Raw genomic sequence first — 20,911 nt, 5'->3', positions numbered from 1 at the left:
ATTGGAGCTAGTTCTTTGTCACCCTAGGTTATGACTGTTACATGATGAACCGCATCCGGCATAATTCTCTATCACCGATCCATTCCCTACGAGCTTTCCATATATTGTTCTTCCCTTATTTAGTTTTCCGTTGCTATTGTTATCATCACTACAAAATACCAAAAACACTACTTTTGCTACCATTACCTTTTGCTATTGTTACCACTACTATCATATTACTTTGCTACTAAATTCTTTACTGTAGATATTAAGTTTCCAGGTGTGGTTGAATTGACACTCAACTGCTAATACTTGAGAATATTCTTTGGCTCCCCTTGTGTCGAATCAATAAATTTGGGTTGAATACTCTACCCTCGGAAACTGTTGCGATCCCCTATACTTGTGGGTTATCATCGAGCAATTGATAGAATTGAGCATAGTTATGAGAATATCTAGGTATGATCATGTATATAGGCATCACGTCCATGACAAGTAGACTGAAACGATTCTGCATCTACTACTATTACTCCACACATTGACCGCTATCCAACATGCATCTAGAGTATTAAGTTCATAAGAACAGAGTAATGCTTTAAGTAAGATGACATGATGTAGAGAGATAAACTCATGCAATATTATATAAACCCCATCTTTTTATCCTCGATGGCAACAATACAATACGTGCCTTGCTGCCCCTGCTGTCACTAGGAAAGGACACCGCAAGATTGAACCCAAAGCTAAGCACTTCTCCCATTGCAAGAAAGATTAATCTAGTAGGCCAAACCAAACTGATAATTCGAAGAGACTTGCATAACCAATCATACATAAAAGAATTCAGTGGAGATTTAGATATTGTTCATAGATAAACTTGCTCATAAACCCACAATTCACCAGATCTCGACAAACACACCGCAAAAGAAGATTACATCGAATAGATCTTCAAGAAAATCGAGGAGAACTTTGTATTGAGATTCAAAGAGAGAGAAGAAGCCATCTAGCTAATAACTATGGACCCGAAGGTCTGAAGTAAACTACTCACACATCACCGGAGAGGCCATGGAGTTGATGTAGAGGCCCTCCATGATCAATGCCCCCTCTGGGGGAGCTCCGGAAAAGGCCCCAAGATGGGATATCTCGGGTACAGAAGATTGCAGCGGTGGAATTAGGTTTTCGTGGTGCTCCTGGTTGTTTGCGGGATACGCGGACTTATATAGGAGGAAGAAGTAGGTCGGTGGAGCAAAGAGGGGCCCATGAGGGTGGAGGGCGCACCCAGGGGGTAGGCGTGCCCCCTGCCTCGTGGCCTCCTCGATTGTTTTTTGATGCCCACTCCAAGTCTCCTGGATCATGTTTGTTGAGAAAATCACGTTCCCGAAGGTTTCATTCTGTTTGGACTTCGTCTGTGTCGGATTTCGGGTTCTGGCAGACCCTTGAGGTTCGAACACTGGGGTGCGCGCGGAGATTTCGCCTTCTACCTACCTGCACCCCTCCGCCTCACTGAGATCTAAGCTATGGGAAGAACAGCACAAGAGACACAGGGTTTATACTGGTTCGGGCCACCATTGTGGTGTAATACCCTACTCCAGTGTGTGGTGTGGTGGATTGCCCCTTGGGCTGATGATGATGAGCAATACAAGGAAGAACAGCCTCGCGAGGGTCTGTTCTTGGTTGGGAGGATGAACTGCTAGGGGGAGTTCAGTCACCCTTCTCTCTCTCTCTTCTCGATTCTCTCTCTGATTTCCGATCTCCCATTTCCGATCCTTGATCCTCGATGCTCGATCTCCAACCTCCTCTCCCTGTGGGTGGCTGGTCCTATTTATATGCAAAGGCCCTGGGCCTCTTCCCAAATATTGAGCGGGAAGGGCGCCAACAATTGGCCATTTTGAAGGGGAACATCTAGTACACTTATCCTGACTAAAGTTGGTCCTCGCCTACACAAAGCTCTGGTGGTGACGCCGTCTTGGGCTCCACGATGACCTCCATCCTGCAGTCCTCCTGGTCTTGATCTTGTTGCACCGAAATGGCAACCTTTGCCTGATGCCTCGGTACCCCGCGGTTGCGCTTGCCCCCTTTGCACCAAAGGGGAAAGGAGGACACTGCGCGGGCTGGCACCCGCCTTGCGCCCTTGGTCATCATGGCTTGCATCACAGGCACCTCGTGAGGTACCCCGCCTTGATCTCTCCGCCTCCTCGCGAGCCAGCCTGGTGAGGCCGTGCCTGAGGAAGCTCCGTGTCATCCGCCCCGCGAGGCTTGGCCCCTCGCGAGGGTCTTGGGTCTGTGTTGATGAAGATGGGCCGTGCTGGGCCCCCCTTTGAGCCACGCCGCAGGCCGCAGGCAGGCAAGTCTGGGGACCCCCGTTCCCAGAACGCCGACAGTAGCCCCCGGGCCCAAGGCGCGCCCGGACTTGGCCATGCAGGGAGGCGAAAGGGCAAGGGCGAGGCGCCGTGGGCCCTAACAGCCTGCGGCCTCGGGCGCTGCATGGTGGTTGATTGGACGTGGGCGCCTCAGCAACCGCGCGAGTTGATAAAGGAGCGGCATCTACCCAGGCTTTGCTTTTTTCTTTCTCCGGTTGCTGCTCAGATCCCCTTTCTTGCGCCTCTCCTTCCTTCCTCTAAAATTTCTAGATCTACTCCAACCGCGTGACCTAGGAAGCCATGGCGCCTCGTCAGTCCCCGGCCGGAGCTTGGTACTCGTCTGCCTTGGACTCGCCGAATGTGTCGGAGGCGAGCCTCACCCGGTTGCGCCGGATGGCGGCGGCGCAGGGCATCGACGGGGCGAAGGTGTTCAAGGCCGGCTCCGCCACCCCTGAGGGCCAACGGAGCACCTTCTATCCGTTCTTTGTAAGCACCATTGCTGCTGGCCTGGTGCCTCCCTTCTCCGAGTTCTTCTTCTCTGTCCCCCGCCATTATAAGCTACAGGCTCTGCATCTCCACCCCAACTCCGTCCTTCTCCTGGCAATCTTCGCCTATTACTGCGAGGCTCGCGTAGGGGTGCAGCCCTCGGTGGCATTGCTGCGCCACTATTTCTACCTCCGGACCTCTCGCGGTCCTGCTTCCGCGTGCGCGAGCTTCATCGCGTACGGCGGCGCCATTGCCATTTCGAACCCCGGGAAAAGGATTGAGGGCTTCAGGAGCAAGTGGGTCTTGGCGAATGCTGGGCGCATCCACCCTCGGCTGATCTTTCCCATGGAGCAACCCACGAGCTCCACCGATTGGGGTCGAGCAGAGCTCGCGGACCCCCGCGCGAAGCTGGTGTTGGAGAAGATGGACGCGGATCTGAGGCCGGCCAACATGGCGGCGGCGAAGCTGACCGGCGCGTCGCTGCTGAGGGAATTCCTGGAGCACCAGCTGGCTCCGCTTCGGCAGTACTCACTTCTGATGTGGAGGCCCCATCCGAGCCCCGCGGCCTTGGCCGACGGAGATCTGGCTGCGGTCCTCCAATCTCCGGTCGGGGGCGATGTGGCGAGGTTGGAGGGCGCTCCTACGCCCTTGTTCCTCCGCGACGACTGGGAGCAGGTAGTGGAGTCCATGCCCGTCTTCAACGGGGACGGGCCCGTGCCCATGGAAACTCCCGAGGAACCGGTGGACGTGCCCTCCGACGACTCCAGCGAAGAGGAGAGAGGAGGGGAGCGGGAAAAAGGGCCTGACTCTGAGGCGACTGACGGAGAGTCGAGGGCTCCCTTCCCCCGGCACAGGTCCCGCATTCTCCGCCTCTCTCCGAGCGATGACGACGAGGATGATGACGAGCAGGACGGCGGGAGCTTGCCCCTGATCCCGAAGAAGGATAGGACCGGGCCGATCTCCCGCGGGTCTGCCCCAGCCCCGAGGCGGACCGCAGACGTACCTTCCGCTTCCAAGCTTCCCGAGGTTGACCCTTCTAGCCGGCTTTCGGGCTTCAAATTTGGCCGGAGGCCGCTTGAGCTCACTGGCGACGACCCATAAGCGCTTGATTCTTATCTTTATTTCTTGTTCTGCTTCTGAGGCTTGACGTCCGCATCTCTTGGATAGGGTGGTGCCTGCAGCAAAGAAGCCAAAGGGAGCTCCTGAGGTTCCATCCGTGGCAGCGCCTCTGCCCGCGAAGGAGGGTGACCGCGACGCACGGGCTTCTCCTGCCCGGTCGTCCTCGCGAGGCCTGGCTGAGCCGGCGGGGGCGAGCTCAGCCCCCATGGCCCAAGTGACTCCCGAGGTGCCTTTGCCTGCTGCCGCCACTGCAGCCGTTGGGGCGCAGCAGACTCCGCCTCAGGATGTTGTGGCCGCGCTGCCGCCTTCTCCTTCTACTCCACCGACTGCTATCTCTCCGACTCCTCCTGCCGTTCTGGATCGTGCTGCTGCTAAGCTGGACCGGCTGCGGCAGGATCTTCTTGGCGCCGACCCTCGCTTGGTGGTCGGGCGCTTGGAGCTGGCTTCAGGATGGATTCGCTCCGACGCTTCGATTCAGGCGGCGTTGGTCTAGGCCTCGACGGCTTGCGATGAGGAGAAGCAGGCCGTCCTTGAGGCAAAGGCTGCTCGTGACGCAGCCCTGGGGGAGGTGGTCGACGTCCATGGTCGCTGCAAGGCGTTGGAGGACGAGCTGCAAGGCCTGCAGGACCAGCTCGCGAAAGAGGTCCGCCTTCGCCAAGAGCAGGAAGAAGGCGTGAAGGCTCGCGAGGCGGCCGTCGAGGGCCGGGAGGCCAAGATCAGGAAGCGCCGCGACCGCCTAGGCGCGCTGGAGCAGGACTTGGGGGCGACGAAGGTCGAGCTGGACGACAAGGCCCAGGTTCTTGCCGAGGACCGCGTGGCCTTCGCGGAGATGGAGGCGAAGGCTCGCTCCTCGTTGAGGATGCTTTACGACAGCGGCCTGGAGAGCCCGCTGGCTGGCGCCGAGGACGGCCCCGCCAAGCTGCTTCCCTTCCTGGTTCGCGCTCTTGAAGATGTCGCCCTTGGCCTTGGCCCCATGGCCGAGGCCGAGGCGCGTGTCCTGTCTTTTGCAGCGCTGACGCGGGTCCTCACCCACATCTACCTTCGCGATCCCGGCGTCGACCTCGATAGCCTACTGGAGCCAGTAAGTGGCGAGCGTGCCGCTGCCGCTGCCGAGGCCGTGAAGGGTCGTGCGGAGGCTCTACTGGGGAAGTTCCGGGCCTTCAGCACTAAGCCGAACCAAGGCATTGCCGACCCCGCTGCTCCATGAGGCGAACCCACTCCGCGCTGCTCCACCGCCGACAAGTGACTCCGTTGTGGCTCCTGTCCTGCCTTTAATTCCTGCACATGTATCATGCCTCGGGGAGGCGTTTAAACTTGCGTTTGGCATTGAGATAACAGTGTGGACTGTAATATTTGCTTTTGAATTCCTTGAAATTTGTGATTTTCCTTCCTACTTGCTTATGTTCTACGCCGGCAGAGCCCGGCCCTACGCATACCTCACCTAGCGTTAGTCCCGACCGGAAACCAGGACGGGGCCAAGGAGTGAGGGGCTACGTGACAAGTTAGGCTCCTGAGTCGCGATGCTCAGGAGTCCCCCTTGGCGCACGAACAGCAAGTAGGGAGGTATGATGTGGGTGGATCTACCATTCTACGTCTGCAGAGCCCGGCCGCGTGCATACCTCAACCGCCGTTAGCCTTTCGGAACTAAGGAGTGAGGGGCTACGTGACCAGTTAGGCTCCTGAGTCGTGATGCTCAGGAGTCCCCCTTGACGCTCAAACGGCCTTCGTACCTTGGCTCCGCTCGGGGAGAGACGCGCGACGAACCAGGCCCGGGGGGGCCTGGCTGGGTGGCGTGCGTCTGGGCGTGACCCAGGCGCAGCCCCGTGCCCAGCCCCCTCGCGTGGCACTCCCGAGGGGAGGCGTTACGATGAGGCTAGACACTGAGCTCTGGGCTCCCTGAGGTTGATGCGGCCCGGGGGTCACCCTCAGTTGTTTATCACCAGCGCGGAGCATAGCGCTTCTGTATGTGTACGGGCCTAGCCGCTCCTCGACAGTGTCGTCAGCCAGCGCGGAGCATGGTGCTTCCACTGGTACGTGGGAGGGGGCCCCCTCCAGGAGGAGCCCCCGGGGCGTGTACAGCCCCGCCCTGACACGTGGCTGGCACGGTAGGGCCTGGCGAGGTCTATCTGGGCACCCGTGAGCCAGCGCGGGACTCACGGGGCCTTACCTCTAGGCGGGTTGCGCCTGGCACTGGGCCTTATATTGTGATGTGTCCCTGCAAATTTAGTTAGATGCCGGCACTCTACGTCCTCGGGTCCCGGCCCTCGAGCTGGTCTCAGCCGTCGCTGGTATGCCAGGTCACGATGCCGTGGACAAGGCCAGAGGGTGAGGGCTGGAGAGCCAGTAAGAGTCCTGAGTCGCGATGCTCAGGTACCCCCCCTTTAACGTGCAAGTGGTCGGCATGGAGAAGAAGAGGTGCCGTGGACCGGCATCAAATAATCAAGCATGGTGGGTCGAACGCATAACCAGAAATAAACGCAAAAGGGATACATGCCGCTGGGTCTGGCCCGAGCGACTTGGGGATGATGCAGCCCGAGGGGCGCCCCCAACAAGGTAAGCTAACAACATGAAATAAAAGGGATACATGCCGCAGGGACGGACCCACGCAGCCTGGGAATAATGCAGCCCTGGGGGGGCGCTCCTAGTTGGAAATGAAACTTGAAAGATGTCACCTGATGATGTTGAGGACGAAGGACTGTTGGTGTAGCAGACTCGGTGGGCTGCGGAAGCCGATCCTCACGAGCCCCCAGGCCTAGGGGCCTCGGGAGGCTCCGGAGGCGCTGGTGGCTCCTCGCGGACCATCTCCATCTCCGCCAGGGCTGCAGAACGCCTGGCCTCTTGTGCCTCCATGATGCCCCTCATGAGGCGCTGGTACGTGGCAGCCGCGTTCGGCAAGCCGTAAGGCATGCGAACGTAGCTATGGGGTGGACCTCCGCAGTGCCCCACTTGCGAGGGCCAGAGACGCTCCAGAAAGGCGACTCAATTGAGCCCTGGTATGTCAATGCAGACGCGCAGCCCACCATCCTCACCTGGATGGGGAGCCACAGCTGGTAGGCGGCGGCCGCCTCTCATGACTCTTGACTCCTGTAGCTCCTGAATGGCCTTGCTGACGAACTCCTGAGGGTCTGGCTCTCCTTGCTTTGCTCCTTCCTGAGGGAAACGTGCTTCAAAACACGCCTCCATGTGGTGCCCAAGCGCCTCCCTCGTGACCTTAGCCAGGTCGGTGGTCCTCCAGGGGAGAGCCCCCGAGCCCTGCCTGAGGAGGGCGCCGGGCGCGCTTTCCTATGCGATGGAAGGAGGTTCCCCCTGGGCAGGCGCGGGCCCTGAGGGGCCTGCCTCCTGAGGGGCCGGGCCGGACGATGTCTTCTTCTTCTTGGGGGCGGTCTCGGGAAGCCTCCTGCTTCCGCGATCCGGGTCTTCCAGTGACGCGGCCTGAAAGGCTCGTTCCAGGGAACACACCGCGTCCTTCTCTTCCTAGGGCACCGTGATGACTCCGCCACTTCCTGGCATCTTGAGGACGTTGTAGCCGTGGTGAGTTACGGCCATGAACTTGGCCAGCGCTGGGTACCCAAGGATGGCGTTGTACAGCAGGCGAATGTGAGCGACGTCGAAGTCGATGAGCTCGGTGCGGTAGTTGTCGCGTGCCCCGAAGGTGACTGGGAGGCGGACCTGCCCAATCGGGACCGTGGAGCCGTCGGTGACTCCGGAGAAAGGCTTGGTCGGCTGAAGCTGGTTGTAGGGCACTTGGAGATTGTTGAATGTTTCCACGGACAGGACGTTGAGCCCTGCCCCACCATCGATGAGGCTCCTGGTGACCACCACGTTGCTGATAATTGGGAACAAAGCATCGGGAGGACTCCGGCTGTAGCTGCACACTTGAGCTGAACGTGATAGCGCACGCCGACCATCTGAGAGGGCGCGTGGCTTCCAGCTTGGGGAGGACTGCATTCACTTCGCGGGTGAACTGCTTGAAGATGCGTTGAGAGGCCGGGGCTTGAGCCCCGCCCAGGATGCAGGCGATCACGCGCGGCTCCTGGAAGCCCCCAGCCCCCTCGTCCTGATGGCGGTCCTCGTTTCTCCTTGGTTGCGGCGGCAGCGGAGGGAGGCCTGCGTTGCCTTGCGGGCGATCCTCGCGAGGCTGATCCCTCCAGTCTCCCTCGCGAGGCGGGTCTTGCCAACGATCCTCGCGAGGTTGATCGCGCCACCCTTGGCGCGGGCCACAGTCTTCCCAGCGTCCTACATTCCTTCCTCCTCCTCGACCGTAGCCCCGATCACCGCAGTCGGGGCGACGGCCGATCCTTCCTTCTCGCACGGCTCGGAGCTCTTGACATTCGTTGGTGTTGTGGGTGTGGAGGTCGTGGTACACACAGTACCGACTGCCCTTGGAAGGTTCGGGCTGATCTCTGCCCCGCTTGGTGTCTGGTTCTGCCACGAGCACGACAGCGCCCTTGCGCTTCACATCCTTGGCCTTTGGCTTCTTCTCTTCTGGGTCTGTGGAAGGCAGCTCGAGGAGGGAGAGACGCCTTTCCTCAGCCCTGGCGCACTTGGTTGCCAAGTTGAACAACTCCAAGGAAGTGCACAGGTCTTCATGCATCGCCAGCTCCTCCTTCATCTTGACATCGCGCACGCCGTCGGAGAAGGCTGAGATGATGGCCTCCTCAGTCACCTTGGGAATCTTGAGGCGTGCGTTGTTGAAGCGCTGGATGTACTTCTGCAGGGTCTCCCCGGGTTGTTGCTTGATGCGGCGCATGTCGCTCACGGCGGGTGGCCGGTCGCGAGTACCTTGGAAGTTGGCGATGAAGCGGGTGCGCATCTCGTCCCAGGAGGAGATTGTGCCTGGAGCCAGGTCCAGGAGCCAGGTGCGGGCCCCGTCCTTGAGCGCCATGGGAAACCAGTTCACCATGACCTTCTCGTCTCCGTTGGCAGCTTCGATGCCCAGCTCATAGAGCTGGAGGAACTCCGCAGGGTCGGCCGTGTCGTCGTAACAAGGAGGCAGGTCTGGCTTGAACTTGTCGGGCCACGCGACGCTGCGTAGCTCGGTGGTGAAGGCACGGCAGCCTGCTGTGGCCACGGGAGGCCTTGGGTGATGGAGAGCTTGGTCTTGCATGTCCCCACGCGTTGCAGCTGGGAGCAGTGCGGGGTCTTGGCGTGCGGGAGCAGGAGCATGGTCGCGACGTGCTGGAGCAGGGAGCGCCCGAGCAGCTTCTTGCGGGCGAGGGACTTCTTGGCAGCTCTGCTCTTGCCGCGTTGGCACCTGACGGAGCGGGTTCCGTCCAGGGGCCACGCGCCTTGGAGCCATGGCGCCTTCTTGAGGAGGAGGCGGCCGGGGCGCCGCCGGAGCTTCGTCGCCCGCGCAGGGCGGGGTGTGGTGCAGCGGAACAGACGGCGTAGGAGAGCCCCCTGCGGCGCGGACGAGCTCGGCGACGCGGTCGAGCCATTCTTCGTAGACGTCATCGACGGGACGGTAGCGCAGGAGCTCGTTTGCCGCGATGAGCGCAGCTCGAGCCTCCATGGGTGCGCGGAGCGCGCGGGACGAAGAACCAGCTGGGGTGAGCAAGGGAGTAGCGGTGCGGCCGTCTTGCCGCACGGACGGATGCTGAGACGACGCTTGCTGCTCGTCCCCCGCCGGGCCGGTGGCGGTGTTGACGGCAGGTGACGGGGAACGGCGAGGACGCCCGCCGACAGGAGCCGTCTGGGTGACACGGGAAGCGAGAGCGGCCCGGCGCTCGGCGCGGGCCCGACGAGCGTAAGACATGGACGCGATGGTCGGAGGAGAACGGGGTGGTGGGAGACGAATTCCGGCGCACCCCTACCTGGCGCGCCAAATGTCGGATTTCGGGTTCCGGCAGACCCCTGAGGTTCGAACACTGGGGTGCGCGCGGAGATTTCGCCTTCTACCTACCTGCACCCCTCCGCCTCGCTGAGATCTAAGCTATGGGAAGAACAGCACAAGAGACACAGGGTTTATACTGGTTCGGGCCACCATTGTGGTGTAATACCCTACTCCAGTGTGTGGTGTGGTGGATTGCCCCTTGGGCTGATGATGATGAGCAATACAAGGAAGAACAGCCTCGCAAGGGTCTATTCTTGGATGGGAGGATGAACTGCTAGGGGGAGTTCAGTCACCCTTCTCTCTCTCTTCTCGATTCTCTCTCTAATTTCCGATCTCTCATTTCCGATCCTTGATCCTCGATGCTCGATCTCCAACCTCCTCTCCCTGTGGGTGGCTGGTCCTATTTATATGCAAAGGCCCTGGGCCTCTTCCCAAATATTGAGCAGGAAGGGCGCCAACAATTGGCCATTTTGAAGGGGAACATCTAGTACACTTATCCTGACTAAAGTTGGTCCTCGCCTGCACAAAGCTCTGGTGGTGACGCCGTCTTGGGCTCCACAATGACCTCCGTCCTGCAGTCCTCCTGGTCTTGATCTTGTTGCACCGAAATGGCAACATTTACCTGATGCCTCGGTACCCCGCGGCTGCGCTTGCCCCCTTTGCACCAAAGGGGAAAGGAGGACACTGCGCGGGCTGGCGCCCGCCTGGCGCCCTTGGTCATCATGGCTTGCGTCACGGGCACCTCGTGAGGTACCCCGCCTTGATCTCTCCGCCTCCTTGCGAGCCAGCTTGATGAGGCCGTGCCTGAGGAAGCTCCGTGTCGTCCGCCCCGCGAGGCTTGGCCCCTCGCGAGGGTCTTGGGTCTGTGTTGATGAAGATGGGCCGTGCTGGGCCCCCCTTTGAGCCACGCCGCAGGCCGCAGGCAGGCAAGTCTGAGGACCCCCGTTCCTAGAACGCCGACAGTCTGATATTCCTTTTCTGCGAAACACTGAAATAGGCAAAAAAACAGCAATTTGGGCTGGGCCTCCGGTTAATAGGTTAGTCCCAAAAATAATATAAAAGTGTAAAATAAAACCCATTGACATCCAAAACAGATAATATAATAGCATGGAGCAAACAAAAATTATAGATACGTTGGAGACGTATCAGCCGTTCATCATCTTCACTTCAGAGGAGGCGATGGCGGCGCTGAATAAAGAAGGTTCGTATCTGTCCCCAACGAGGCAATGGGTCCTATGGTTAGGGATGGATTTGGAAATCAGTCTGTTCAAGCAAGGATGGTCTGGCGACGGCATCATCCTCGTGGTGGACCAGTGTCCTCGGCCTCTGTCGTTGCCATGACGTGTGCTCCAACGCCGGTGTGGAGTTTGGGAGGTAGTCCAGGAGCGGATGCAGATTGTGGTCTGCATCGACGACATCTGGAAGACGGATCGTGTGCGAGGTTCGTGGTTGATGGATGGCAGGTATGGTTTCCTCTTTCGATGTCTTAGTCATGGTGGGGTACCAGATCTGGAGTTCGACGACGTGTCCGAGGTGTTGCCCCGGTCTGATTCGTTCAACGGTAATGGCTTTAATTTTGATGAGCCATCTTGAAGGTCCGCAAAGCTGCTTATCAGCGATGGAGCCGCGTCAAGGTCGGGTGAGGAGGTGATCCGTCATTTTTCCTTTGGTGGCTATTGTGGTGGCACCGGAGACAGATGACGAGAGTTGGTGTTAAGTTCAACAATGTTGTGCTATCTTTTCAGTTTTGTCATGTCAGTCTTTACATGACCTGTATTCTGTTTTTATGATATAAATGAGACATATTACCATGGGAAAAAAAGCAAAATCGATAAAAAAATTAAAACCAAAGGGAACAACCTGCAGCTACGCAAGCATGCTACTCAAGCGCCCCACCTCCACCTTTCCTGGGGAAGCCCTCCCATGGGGCACCTGGCCGCTGGTTAGAACATCTTCAATGGATGCCCTAAACTAGTAAATGATTGACTTTACATCACCAGAGACTAAAAAAATCTCTCCAACAACAGCCCGTGATGTAAAAATGGGCAATTTTTTTACATCATAATGTAAATTTTAGCTACGGTGATGTAAATATACATCACCTGCCCGTGCCCAAAAATCCACACGCCCTCGCGCACGTGCAACTGCCGCACGAAACCTTCCGCACGCTCCGGCCGCTTCGCCTTCACGCCCCCCCGACACAACGCTTCGACGAAATCCGTCGGCCCGCCACCCCAAACGCCGCATCCATCCCATCCCCTCGCCGTCCAACTGCCGCCACACCAAATCCCGCCACCGCCACACCGAATCCCACTGTCGCCTCCAAATCGCCACCGTCGCTGCGCTTCAATCCGCCCCCACCCATCACCCCCTGCCGTCAACGACACCAGCAGCTGTCGCTGGTACGCCTTCGTCCCCAAATCCATCTGTTGTTGCCATCGTCGTGCGCTCCCGCCGCGCCCTTGTCGCCAACCTAACATGGAAGAAGAGTACCAAGAACAAGACCAGCTACAAGGGTGTGCGGTTGCATGAGTCCGGCCGTACGCTGTCGAGCTGCAGTACGAGCGGGATTTCTTCTGGAAGCGCGACCTCAAGAGGAAGAAGATGGAGTCCCGAGCTGGACCCTATTTTACATCACCTGTTGGAGTTGGTCGTTCTCGGTGTCCTAAAAAATATGTTTTTGGTGATGTATATTTTACATCACCCTATTTTTCGGCTGCTATTTTAGAGCACCTATTGGAGATGCTCTTAGTTGCTCCCATTTGACGCATTTTGCAGCAAGTAGTCAACCTTTCACACAGGGAGCGCTCAGGCAGGCTGGCCCACTAAGCACTCAACATTGTAGGGAGTGATTCCTTTGATTGTATTACTAATTTTTGGTGTGTGTCTAAAAAAACTAATTTTTGGTGTTCTTAACAAATACTAGTTTTTGTTTTTTGTTTGTTTTATAGAAAAAATGAATACTTGTTTACTTTCTAGAATAAATTTTTTTAGAAAAAATTGGGAGCACTTGAAAAAATATGAACATTTTCTAAAATTGATTTTTTTAATAAATTGTGGATTTTTTAATATACATGAATATTTTTGGAAATTTTAAACATTAAAAACATGAAGATTTTTAAAATTATGGGATATTTTTTGGAAAAGAAAACCCAAACCCTGCTAAAACCCAAGGGAAAAATAACACAAAATGGAGAAACCGGCAAAAACTTTCTAGAAGCTTCATAAAACTGAAAAGGCCAGATCTACAACTTTCCCAAAATCGGAATCTCTCGACACCAGTAACTAGTTAATTGGACCGGTACATTTGCTCGCCCAGTTTGCTCCTTGGATGCGATTGCTCGGCTATTTCGCGCGAGGAGCATCAAATAGTATCACCCTTTGTAGCCAGCAAGAACCAACTTATATATGGGTTGGTATTTGATGCGGCCCATTTATAGAGTATTTTTTCTATATTTAAATTAAAGTTCAAATAACCAAAAATAGTCCCACTATATCTGTTTGAGGAGGGGTAGGATCACGATCGGTTAGGGTCTCCCGTTCTCGTGCCGCCGCCGTCGCCAAGTGAGAAATTTAGGTCCCCTCGCCTTCGGCTGCCATCTTGGCGCTGAGAGGTGAGGGGACCTCGGATCTTCAAAACCTCTATGCTTGTCGTCAACGTGTAGTGATCATCATAGTTTTGTGAGAATAAACTTTCTCTCGTTTCTTTGGCGGTGCCATGAGGTTCGAGAGTTTTCTGTCCTCGCATATCCGATTATTCGGATCTGATGAGTTTATGTTGCCGTGTCAAGCTTTTTTTGTTGGTCTGATTCTTTGTGGAGGTGAAATCTTTTATCAACACCATGATGAAGATATAGCGATTCGACGGACTGCACTTCTAGTGGATCATCCCCGGTCCAAGTACGTACATCGATCAAGGCTTCCCATCTTTTTGGATGGGCGACTCAAGACGCTTTTAAAAATTATTCTTGGCAATATTCATGCGGGTGAAAGAGTGACAACATCGTTGCTCCAGTCCAATTGCAGCCTCTTTATCGAAGTCTTTGGAGTATTTTTTTGAGCAGAGATTGATACCGTGAAGAAGATGTTTTTAAGAGATTTCATTGTAATTCTTAGTCATAGGAGTTACTTTGTATTTTTTGGATCTTAGGTCAAAATTAGTGTACCTGTAATTGGTAATTGTTATGAGTATGAATAAAGTTTCAGGTGTTTCTAGAAAAAGAAAATCTGTTTGAGGAAGGAGCCACTAAATGGCATTTATATATAATTGTTTGGTAAAGTTACAAAATAAATGGGCTATAGCCACAATATAGTTGTTTGAGCAGGATTCTCCTATTTAAAACTGTGATAAAAATAGAAAATCACTAAGTGAAGGGTATTCCTTGCAAATGTTATTTTCAATCTCTCCATCAGAGTTTTGGTGGCATTTTTTTTTTTGCAAGAGGGTGTGTGGTTTGCATATACGTGTTCTGTAGCTGGATCTGTTTTTTCAAAAAAAAAAGATCTCTTTTGAATTGAGCGTTCAAATTATGAACCGCTTTCAATCCTTGTATTACTCACGTTGAGATATTGGAACCTAGCACCACCGGTGATAGATTTCATGATTTTATTTCCAGGAACAACCATTACTCCCGCTGAAAACTAACATATATTCCCCGAATTAAACTATGTGTACTCTATGTGTTTATATACTTGTTCTCTCCCACAAGCTAGTGTACTCCCTTCGCGACGGAGCCCGCCTATGTGTCACGGCACATCACACATGTGCTCCCGCTATGCATTACACAAGAAAAGCATGAAAAATGGGGGAAACCCCAAACGAAACCCCATCGAAAACCAGGGGAAATCACATGCGCTCCTCACATGTGCCCCTCGCTCCCCATCGCTCCCATTTAAATATCAAAATATCCTTATGAAAATCTGTATATATAATTTTATCAATGTTTTATATCTATATAGCCAGTCTCCCGTCGAAAATGGTCTTTGGTGGCCGGTATCAGCCTCGTCAGTGCTCGTCGCGATCGGTGCCAAGTGGGTATCCAGCTACTGTATCTTCTATATCTAAATAGCTAACCCCCACTAACATATTTCTCTCAACATGTAAGCATGCCACATCATCAAGCAACAAGCATGGCAAAAAGCTCACCACAACATGCATTCATGCACATGAAAATGTCCACCTCAACATGCAAACATATATTAGATATTTTACAATACATTAATCAAACACAATAAAGCATATGGATTTGCAATTTTAGTTTTCGTAGTATCACTATTCACGTTCTATAGAAATCACGTATCATCGAAATGTATTGCAAATAATCCCGCAACAACGTGCGGGGTATCATCTAGTTTTGTAAAAGAGGCCGCTGCACGGTTTCGGTATTTGCTAGCAAATAAAAAGTGCGGGTTGACGTATACTAGCAGGCACAAGTGTTGCACAGTTGCATGTCTTGTCACACGCGCACCATACCAGAGACACATGTACAAGGCATGGGATTGACTCCGTCAACATATGCCAGGTTAACAATGTCCTTTTTTAAAACTATGGCTTGGTGAATATTTTTGTCCCTGCACTATTTACCCACCGCACCAATTTCGTGTCTCATTCGTATCTTAACCGAACAGAATCCCGGCTCATTCTACGCTGGAAAAGCACAACCGAGTAAAACTGGTCAACCCAAGATAGCCCACACATTTTTTCTTCACTGTTTTCGAATTTAGCATGCTCCATTTACACTTTATGATGTACTAATTGAATGCCCATGCGTTGACACGAGAAAATAAATTTAGATTGTACAAAAATACCAATTTAAATAAACTATTATGGACACTTTTATTAAGGTATTTCATCTCGTCCCATTTTTTTTTAGCAATTTGCACTTGAAATGTGGTCATGTGTCTCTCCCTCCATTCCAAAATAAGTGTCGTGGTGTTAGTTCAAAACATCTCTTTCGGTAAGAATTTTTCACGCAAAGATTATGGGTGCAGATAGAAATCATCAACATTTAGTGATCCATAAATATTCTTAGTGGCTGCAGATTGGCTCAGGTTAAAAAACAATGCACAAACCTTAAGATCACTCACGCAATACGATTCCATGATGGTTACGAAATCCTTGTATTTGATGTTTTTGTCAACGTTCTCCTTTGACAAAAGTGTCCTTAATCTCTTTGCACTCTTGAGTTGGAAGGCCAACCATGATTATGTTTAGGGTGACGGAAATAAAAAATAATTAGCATTTGAACTGACCTTCATTCTTTCTTCTTCTTTTTTTGCGAAAAAACCGACCTTCATTCGAATCTCCTAATGATGGCTTCATCAAGGTCAAACGGTCTATTTGTCGTGGCAAGAATGAGTATCCTTATCATCAGAATGACTAATGATCAAGATAGTTGATAAGAAACAAAATGATTTAAGGACACATGAGGATATGATAAGAGGAAGTGGTAAAAATATATCTCGAATAAGCCAGACTTCTTTAGTGCTTGCGCCCATCAAACAGGATTTTAGTATCGCACCAGCCACCAGCCCAACCCACCGCTAGCTGCATGTGCTTTTTTCAAACCAGCCCAGCAGGCACATTACGTGCTTGCGCAGCCATGTGCACCGAGGCCCACGTACAATGGTGGCACACCAGCCCATGGCACCTGTGTATTTCAACTTACCGGCCAGCGTATAAACGCAGGGAAACAGACCAGCACACATCGCGCCGCTACATTGCAAGGCGCCAGATTCCGGCCTGCAGGTAGCTCGGCCACCAAAACGCCACTCTCGTCTCCCCTACTAAATTTCTTTGCACATATGGGTGTTCACATCAGCTCAACTATTGATAGCCATCCATCCGGACGAAATTATATGACATTAGCAAGTTGTACATGTACTCATATGTTACAATTTTTTAAGATTAATAGAGTATATTCTTGCAAAGGATATCACCTTATCAAGTCATGCATGTCATTTTTTCAGAAGGAATCAAGTGATGCATTTCAAGTTCAACTTCATTTTTTCACGTTACTTTGTGCGTTCATACATAGTACATCTGTTAGACTTTAAGAGCCACCCATATAGTTCATGCTTCACATTTTTGTTATAGATGATGTTGTGCTAAGTTCAGAAGTTTTTATCTTTTTATACATCATTTGGTCACGTACTCTCTTATATTTTTATTTTTTTCGTTGTTTTTAAGCACCTATTTAATGCATTTGTTTTAACACGATTCCCACAACAACGCATGATGCATCATCTAATCTTATATGATCAGTTTAATAACTAGAAACTGTTTGTCCATTGTAAAAAGAGAAATATCAACTTATTAAAATGCATGTATTGTTAAGCCATTAGTATACTTGAAAAAAATTGTCGTAAAATATATGTTCTCATGTTTAAAATAAATTCACATGTATTAAAACACATTTTTAAGACAAACAAATATACCTATGTTGCATCAAGAAGTATTCCTATATACCCCAAAAAAGTTTGCAAGCATAAAAAAATTCATGCGTTCTTCAAACATACTCCCTCCGTTTCTAAATATTTGTCTTTTTAGAGATTTCAAATAGACTACCACATACGGATGTATATAGACATATTTTAAAGTATAGATTCACTCATTTTGCTTCGTATGTAGTCACTTGTTGAAATCTCTAGGAAGACAAATATTTAGGAACGGAGGGAGTATTTGAAAAAGGAAAGATCATATATGTTAATAAAGATATGTTCATGTTTTGAAAAGAAAATGTTTTATGTTTTTTCAGAACAGCTGTTTGTTGTATCTCATAACAAAATGTATGTATTTACCACAGAAATAAGAGCGCAAAATATATAAATAGAAAAGAGAAAAAGAAAACCAGAAGAAATAAATACTTCACACGAAAAGAGAGATACTGATGCTGATTCAAAGTGTTCGCCAGAGATACTATTCAGCCAACATTGACAGTAAAAATATATACAGTGCAAACACTATGCATAAAAATGGCCAGAGTTCAGACTTACTTCAGACTTGGAAGTCACTTGACTCTTTCATGTTCATCTATGAGAAAGGACAGGGGTCCTACAGTAGATTCATACATTACAAGATGTTACAGGAGGTGTATATACTATACTATCCTGTGACACAGAGAAGACAACAGATGCTATCTCAACCATATTTGCGTGGTATCATCTTCAGCACCAACATATTGAATGCCTTCGTCAACTATGACAACATTACAAAAATGTATACCACATTCCCACCACACCTGCGCCAAAACTGCCTCGCCCTCAACTACTCCCCTCTAAAAGCGGTTGAGCACCAGGATCTATGAGATAAAGAGGAAGGCAACATCAGCGTAACAGATAAGACACTACATTTTGCCATCTCTATAATGAAGATAAATGCAAGCTGAGCATCTTTATCATTACCCGCAGTTCCATTCGGCGTGTTACCTGAGCGATTCCTCCAGTTTTGAATAATCTCCTGAATCTCTGATTTCACAAGACCTGATAAACACGCACCGGCAATCAATGCACAAAGTATAAGCATCGTGAACACTGAATCCCATCCAGCTTTTGAGATGAAGCCCGTCAAAAATGGCCCCAAGGCAGCACCAAGCGATCCTGTCCCGTCTATGATTGCTGTGACAGTGGCCAACGCACGGGAATCTCCTTTGAGAGATTTGTGAGTCCCCAGATCAGCAGACACTGCAGTTGTTATCAGAGCATAAGGTCCATTGACAAACAAGCCACTGATCATCATCAGGGCAATGTTTGTCACTTTTGAAGTACTGCCATATGCATGAAAGGCGTAAAGAGATGGAATCGCCAGATACATAAACATTGCTGCAGTAGTGGCCCTAGCATCGAGCTGATCAGACATGAACCCAGCAAGAATTCCACCAACGATTCCTCCTACATCGAACAGAACTGATAGATAACCAGCATCCGTGACCGACATGTACTCGCCTCCAATAGCTAGAAATATAAAAGGGCGTAAGTAGAACCGTAAAAGGATTTAAAATTCAGTATCCTCAAAGGCACGTAAGAGTGGATGAATATAGGACAGATCTACTAAAGTTGCAGCCTTTTATGGTACCAGCAATATAAGAAGGCAGTTAGAAGAAACAGGTCAAACAAATTACTATGCAGTACTTTTAGTAATGGATGGAAGAGAACAACCCAGGCCTCTACCAAATAGTGCACATAACCAAAGCTACTGTACCCTTGAGTAAATTGTATCTGGTCTGAAAAAGCAAAATACTACAGTTGGATCAGATAAACAGGCCAACAATGTGAACATGTGATTCATGTTAGCATTATTCTGTTCAAAGCCAGAGTTAAGATACGGCATGAATAATCTGGCATGACATTAGTTCCTGTTACAATTTGCTTGGTGTCTATTGTGCACAGGATATACCAAAATGCACATTATTACAGCATATCAAAGGCAATTACTGCAGCACCTTCAAGACAATGGTGGCAATTACTACAACAACCTACATCAACATCTGGAATTCTGAAACCAGAGTTCAATAACAATGCACTGTTAATTCTGAAACCAGAGTTCAATAACAATGCACTGTTAATTCTGAAACCTCATAGTCAACTACATCAAAGTCAATTCTGAAACCAGAATTCAGTAACAGGATATAGATGCACTGTTAATCATACCAATAAATCTCCTGCGCAGCTGGAAGATGGCAATTCAGATAAATCTAATGTCATAACGTGCATCGCTGCGCCTGGTGAAGTCGCAACAGGTGGGCGTACCAGTTTGGGTCAAGTAGAAGGGGAGCCAGTACAAGAAGGTGTAGGCGACCAGCTTCGCAAAGAAGAGGCAGGTCGCGAAGGTGAGCACCCCCGGGATAGAAAATGCCTTCAAAATCCCTACGGCATCCCTCCTGTCCTCTTCCCCGGCCGTGCTGGTGCTGCTGTCCTCCTCGTCGGTGCTCGCTCCACTGGCCTGCTTGGGGGGCCACGAAGCGAAGCCAACGTCCTCCGGGTAAGGCGCTAGGAAGAAAAACACGAGAACGCCACCGAGCGCCATGAGCCCGCCGGGGACCACAAACGACCAGCCCCACCCGTATCGCAGCACGGCGGCGGCGATGATCGAGCCGCTGATGTTCCCGACGGAGGTGTGCGCGTTCCATATGCCCATTATGAGGCCGCGCCTCCGGCCGGCGAACCAATTGCCGACGACGGCGACGACCGAGGGCCAGCCGGTGGACTGCAGCAGGCCCGCGATTGCCTGGGCGAAGACGTAGAACGCGAGGGAGTGCAGGGAGAGGAAGTACCCGGCGCCGAAGAAGGCGACGGCGGCGCCGCTCCCGACCATTCCGGCGGCGAGGAAGAGGCGGAGATCGAGGCGATCGCCGAGGTGGCCGGCGCCGAACATGCCGAGGGAGTAGAAGGCGAGGAACGCGACGTCGGTCTCGCCGAGGAGGGCGGGGTCGTGGAAGGGCGGCCACGACTTGGAGAGCGCGCGCTTCACGATGCTGGGTGGCTTGCGGGAGGCGTGGTAGAGGGCGTAGGCGAGGAAGGTGAGCCCGAGGACGAGGCCGCGGTGGGCGTTGTAGGAGAAGGCGGGCAGGGCGCAGAGGCCCGGCGGCGCGTGGTGGTGCCGCGGCCGCGCCCGCGGCGATGACTTCGGCATGGGCGTTGAGGGTGGAGGTGGCGGTGGCTCCGCCATGTCCGTGAGAGGGGAGGGGAGGGGAAATGGAGTGGGGGCCGGCGGTGAGGACGTGGCGGGGTAACCGGGCCCGTGCACGACACGCGGCCGAGACGGTTATGGACCAGACTTTGAATTGTGTTGCCCTTTTGCTTTCGTTTCTTTATACACGGTCTTTCTCCAGGTTCTCTTTGCTCCGGGTAATCGCTATATCAATCTTCTCTTTTTTTCTATAAAAAAATAGGGTCACGCTACGTGTCGGGCGCCGCCGCTCCCTGCGTCATTGGATGAGCTATGAATGGACGCAAGATCTCTCAAATGAGGTGCCTCTGAAATTGCAATAAGGTAGATGTTGCCTAACTCGCATTGCAACAATTACTTTGTTGCAAAACAACCGAAGCGTTATTTTTGTCAGAATATTTTTATTTTGTCTTCAGGATTTTTTGCAACATAGATGATGTTGTAGGAGGACTTTTGCAATAATAGTGGTGTTGCAGA

The 20,911-nt window shown here is 52.0% G+C and overlaps 1 protein-coding gene across 3 annotated transcripts; it reads right to left on the bottom strand.

Moving 5' to 3' along the window:
- Positions 1–17,767: 17,767 nt before the first annotated feature.
- LOC125512223 (putative glycerol-3-phosphate transporter 4) lies at positions 17,768–20,531 on the bottom strand. 3 transcript variants are annotated; one of them, XM_087528261.1, is made up of 3 exons: positions 19,516–20,531; positions 18,172–18,450; positions 17,768–18,068 (listed from the first exon to the last, which is right to left on the bottom strand). In XM_087528261.1, the coding sequence occupies exons 1-3, from the start codon at positions 20,432–20,434 to the stop codon at positions 18,031–18,033; spliced, it is 1,236 nt and encodes a 411-aa protein (XP_087384387.1). In that variant the 5' UTR covers positions 20,435–20,531; the 3' UTR covers positions 17,768–18,030. The 3 variants fall into 3 exon arrangements, with proteins under 3 accessions (XP_087384387.1, XP_048533272.2, XP_048533271.2); XM_048677315.2 differs by having other exon boundaries at positions 18,196–18,720; positions 19,516–20,528; XM_048677314.2 differs by having other exon boundaries at positions 18,172–18,720; positions 19,516–20,527.
- Between the last annotated feature and the right edge of the window lie 380 nt (positions 20,532–20,911).

The sequence above is a fragment of the Triticum urartu genome, chromosome 6A (genome assembly GCF_056163025.1).
Source record: "Triticum urartu cultivar PI428250 chromosome 6A, HENAU_Tu73, whole genome shotgun sequence".
In the NCBI taxonomy this organism is placed as follows: domain Eukaryota; kingdom Viridiplantae; phylum Streptophyta; class Magnoliopsida; order Poales; family Poaceae; genus Triticum; species Triticum urartu.
Note: the sequence above shows the minus strand (reverse complement) of the source record. Positions and strands in the feature narration are given on the sequence as shown.

What these genes read in the sequence shown, in the direction of transcription:
- LOC125512223 (XM_048677314.2), bottom strand. Translation starts at nt 20,434, where the DNA reads ATGGCGGAGCCACCGCCACCTCCACCCTCAACGCCCATGCCGAAGTCA. An exon ending in CTTCTACTTGACCCAAACTG is followed by an intron (nt 18,721 to 19,515) that starts GTACGCCCACCT and finishes TTATATTTCTAG; the next exon opens with CTATTGGAGGCGAGTACATG. An exon ending in CACGCCGAATGGAACTGCGG is followed by an intron (nt 18,069 to 18,171) that starts GTAATGATAAAG and finishes TTTATCTCATAG; the next exon opens with ATCCTGGTGCTCAACCGCTT.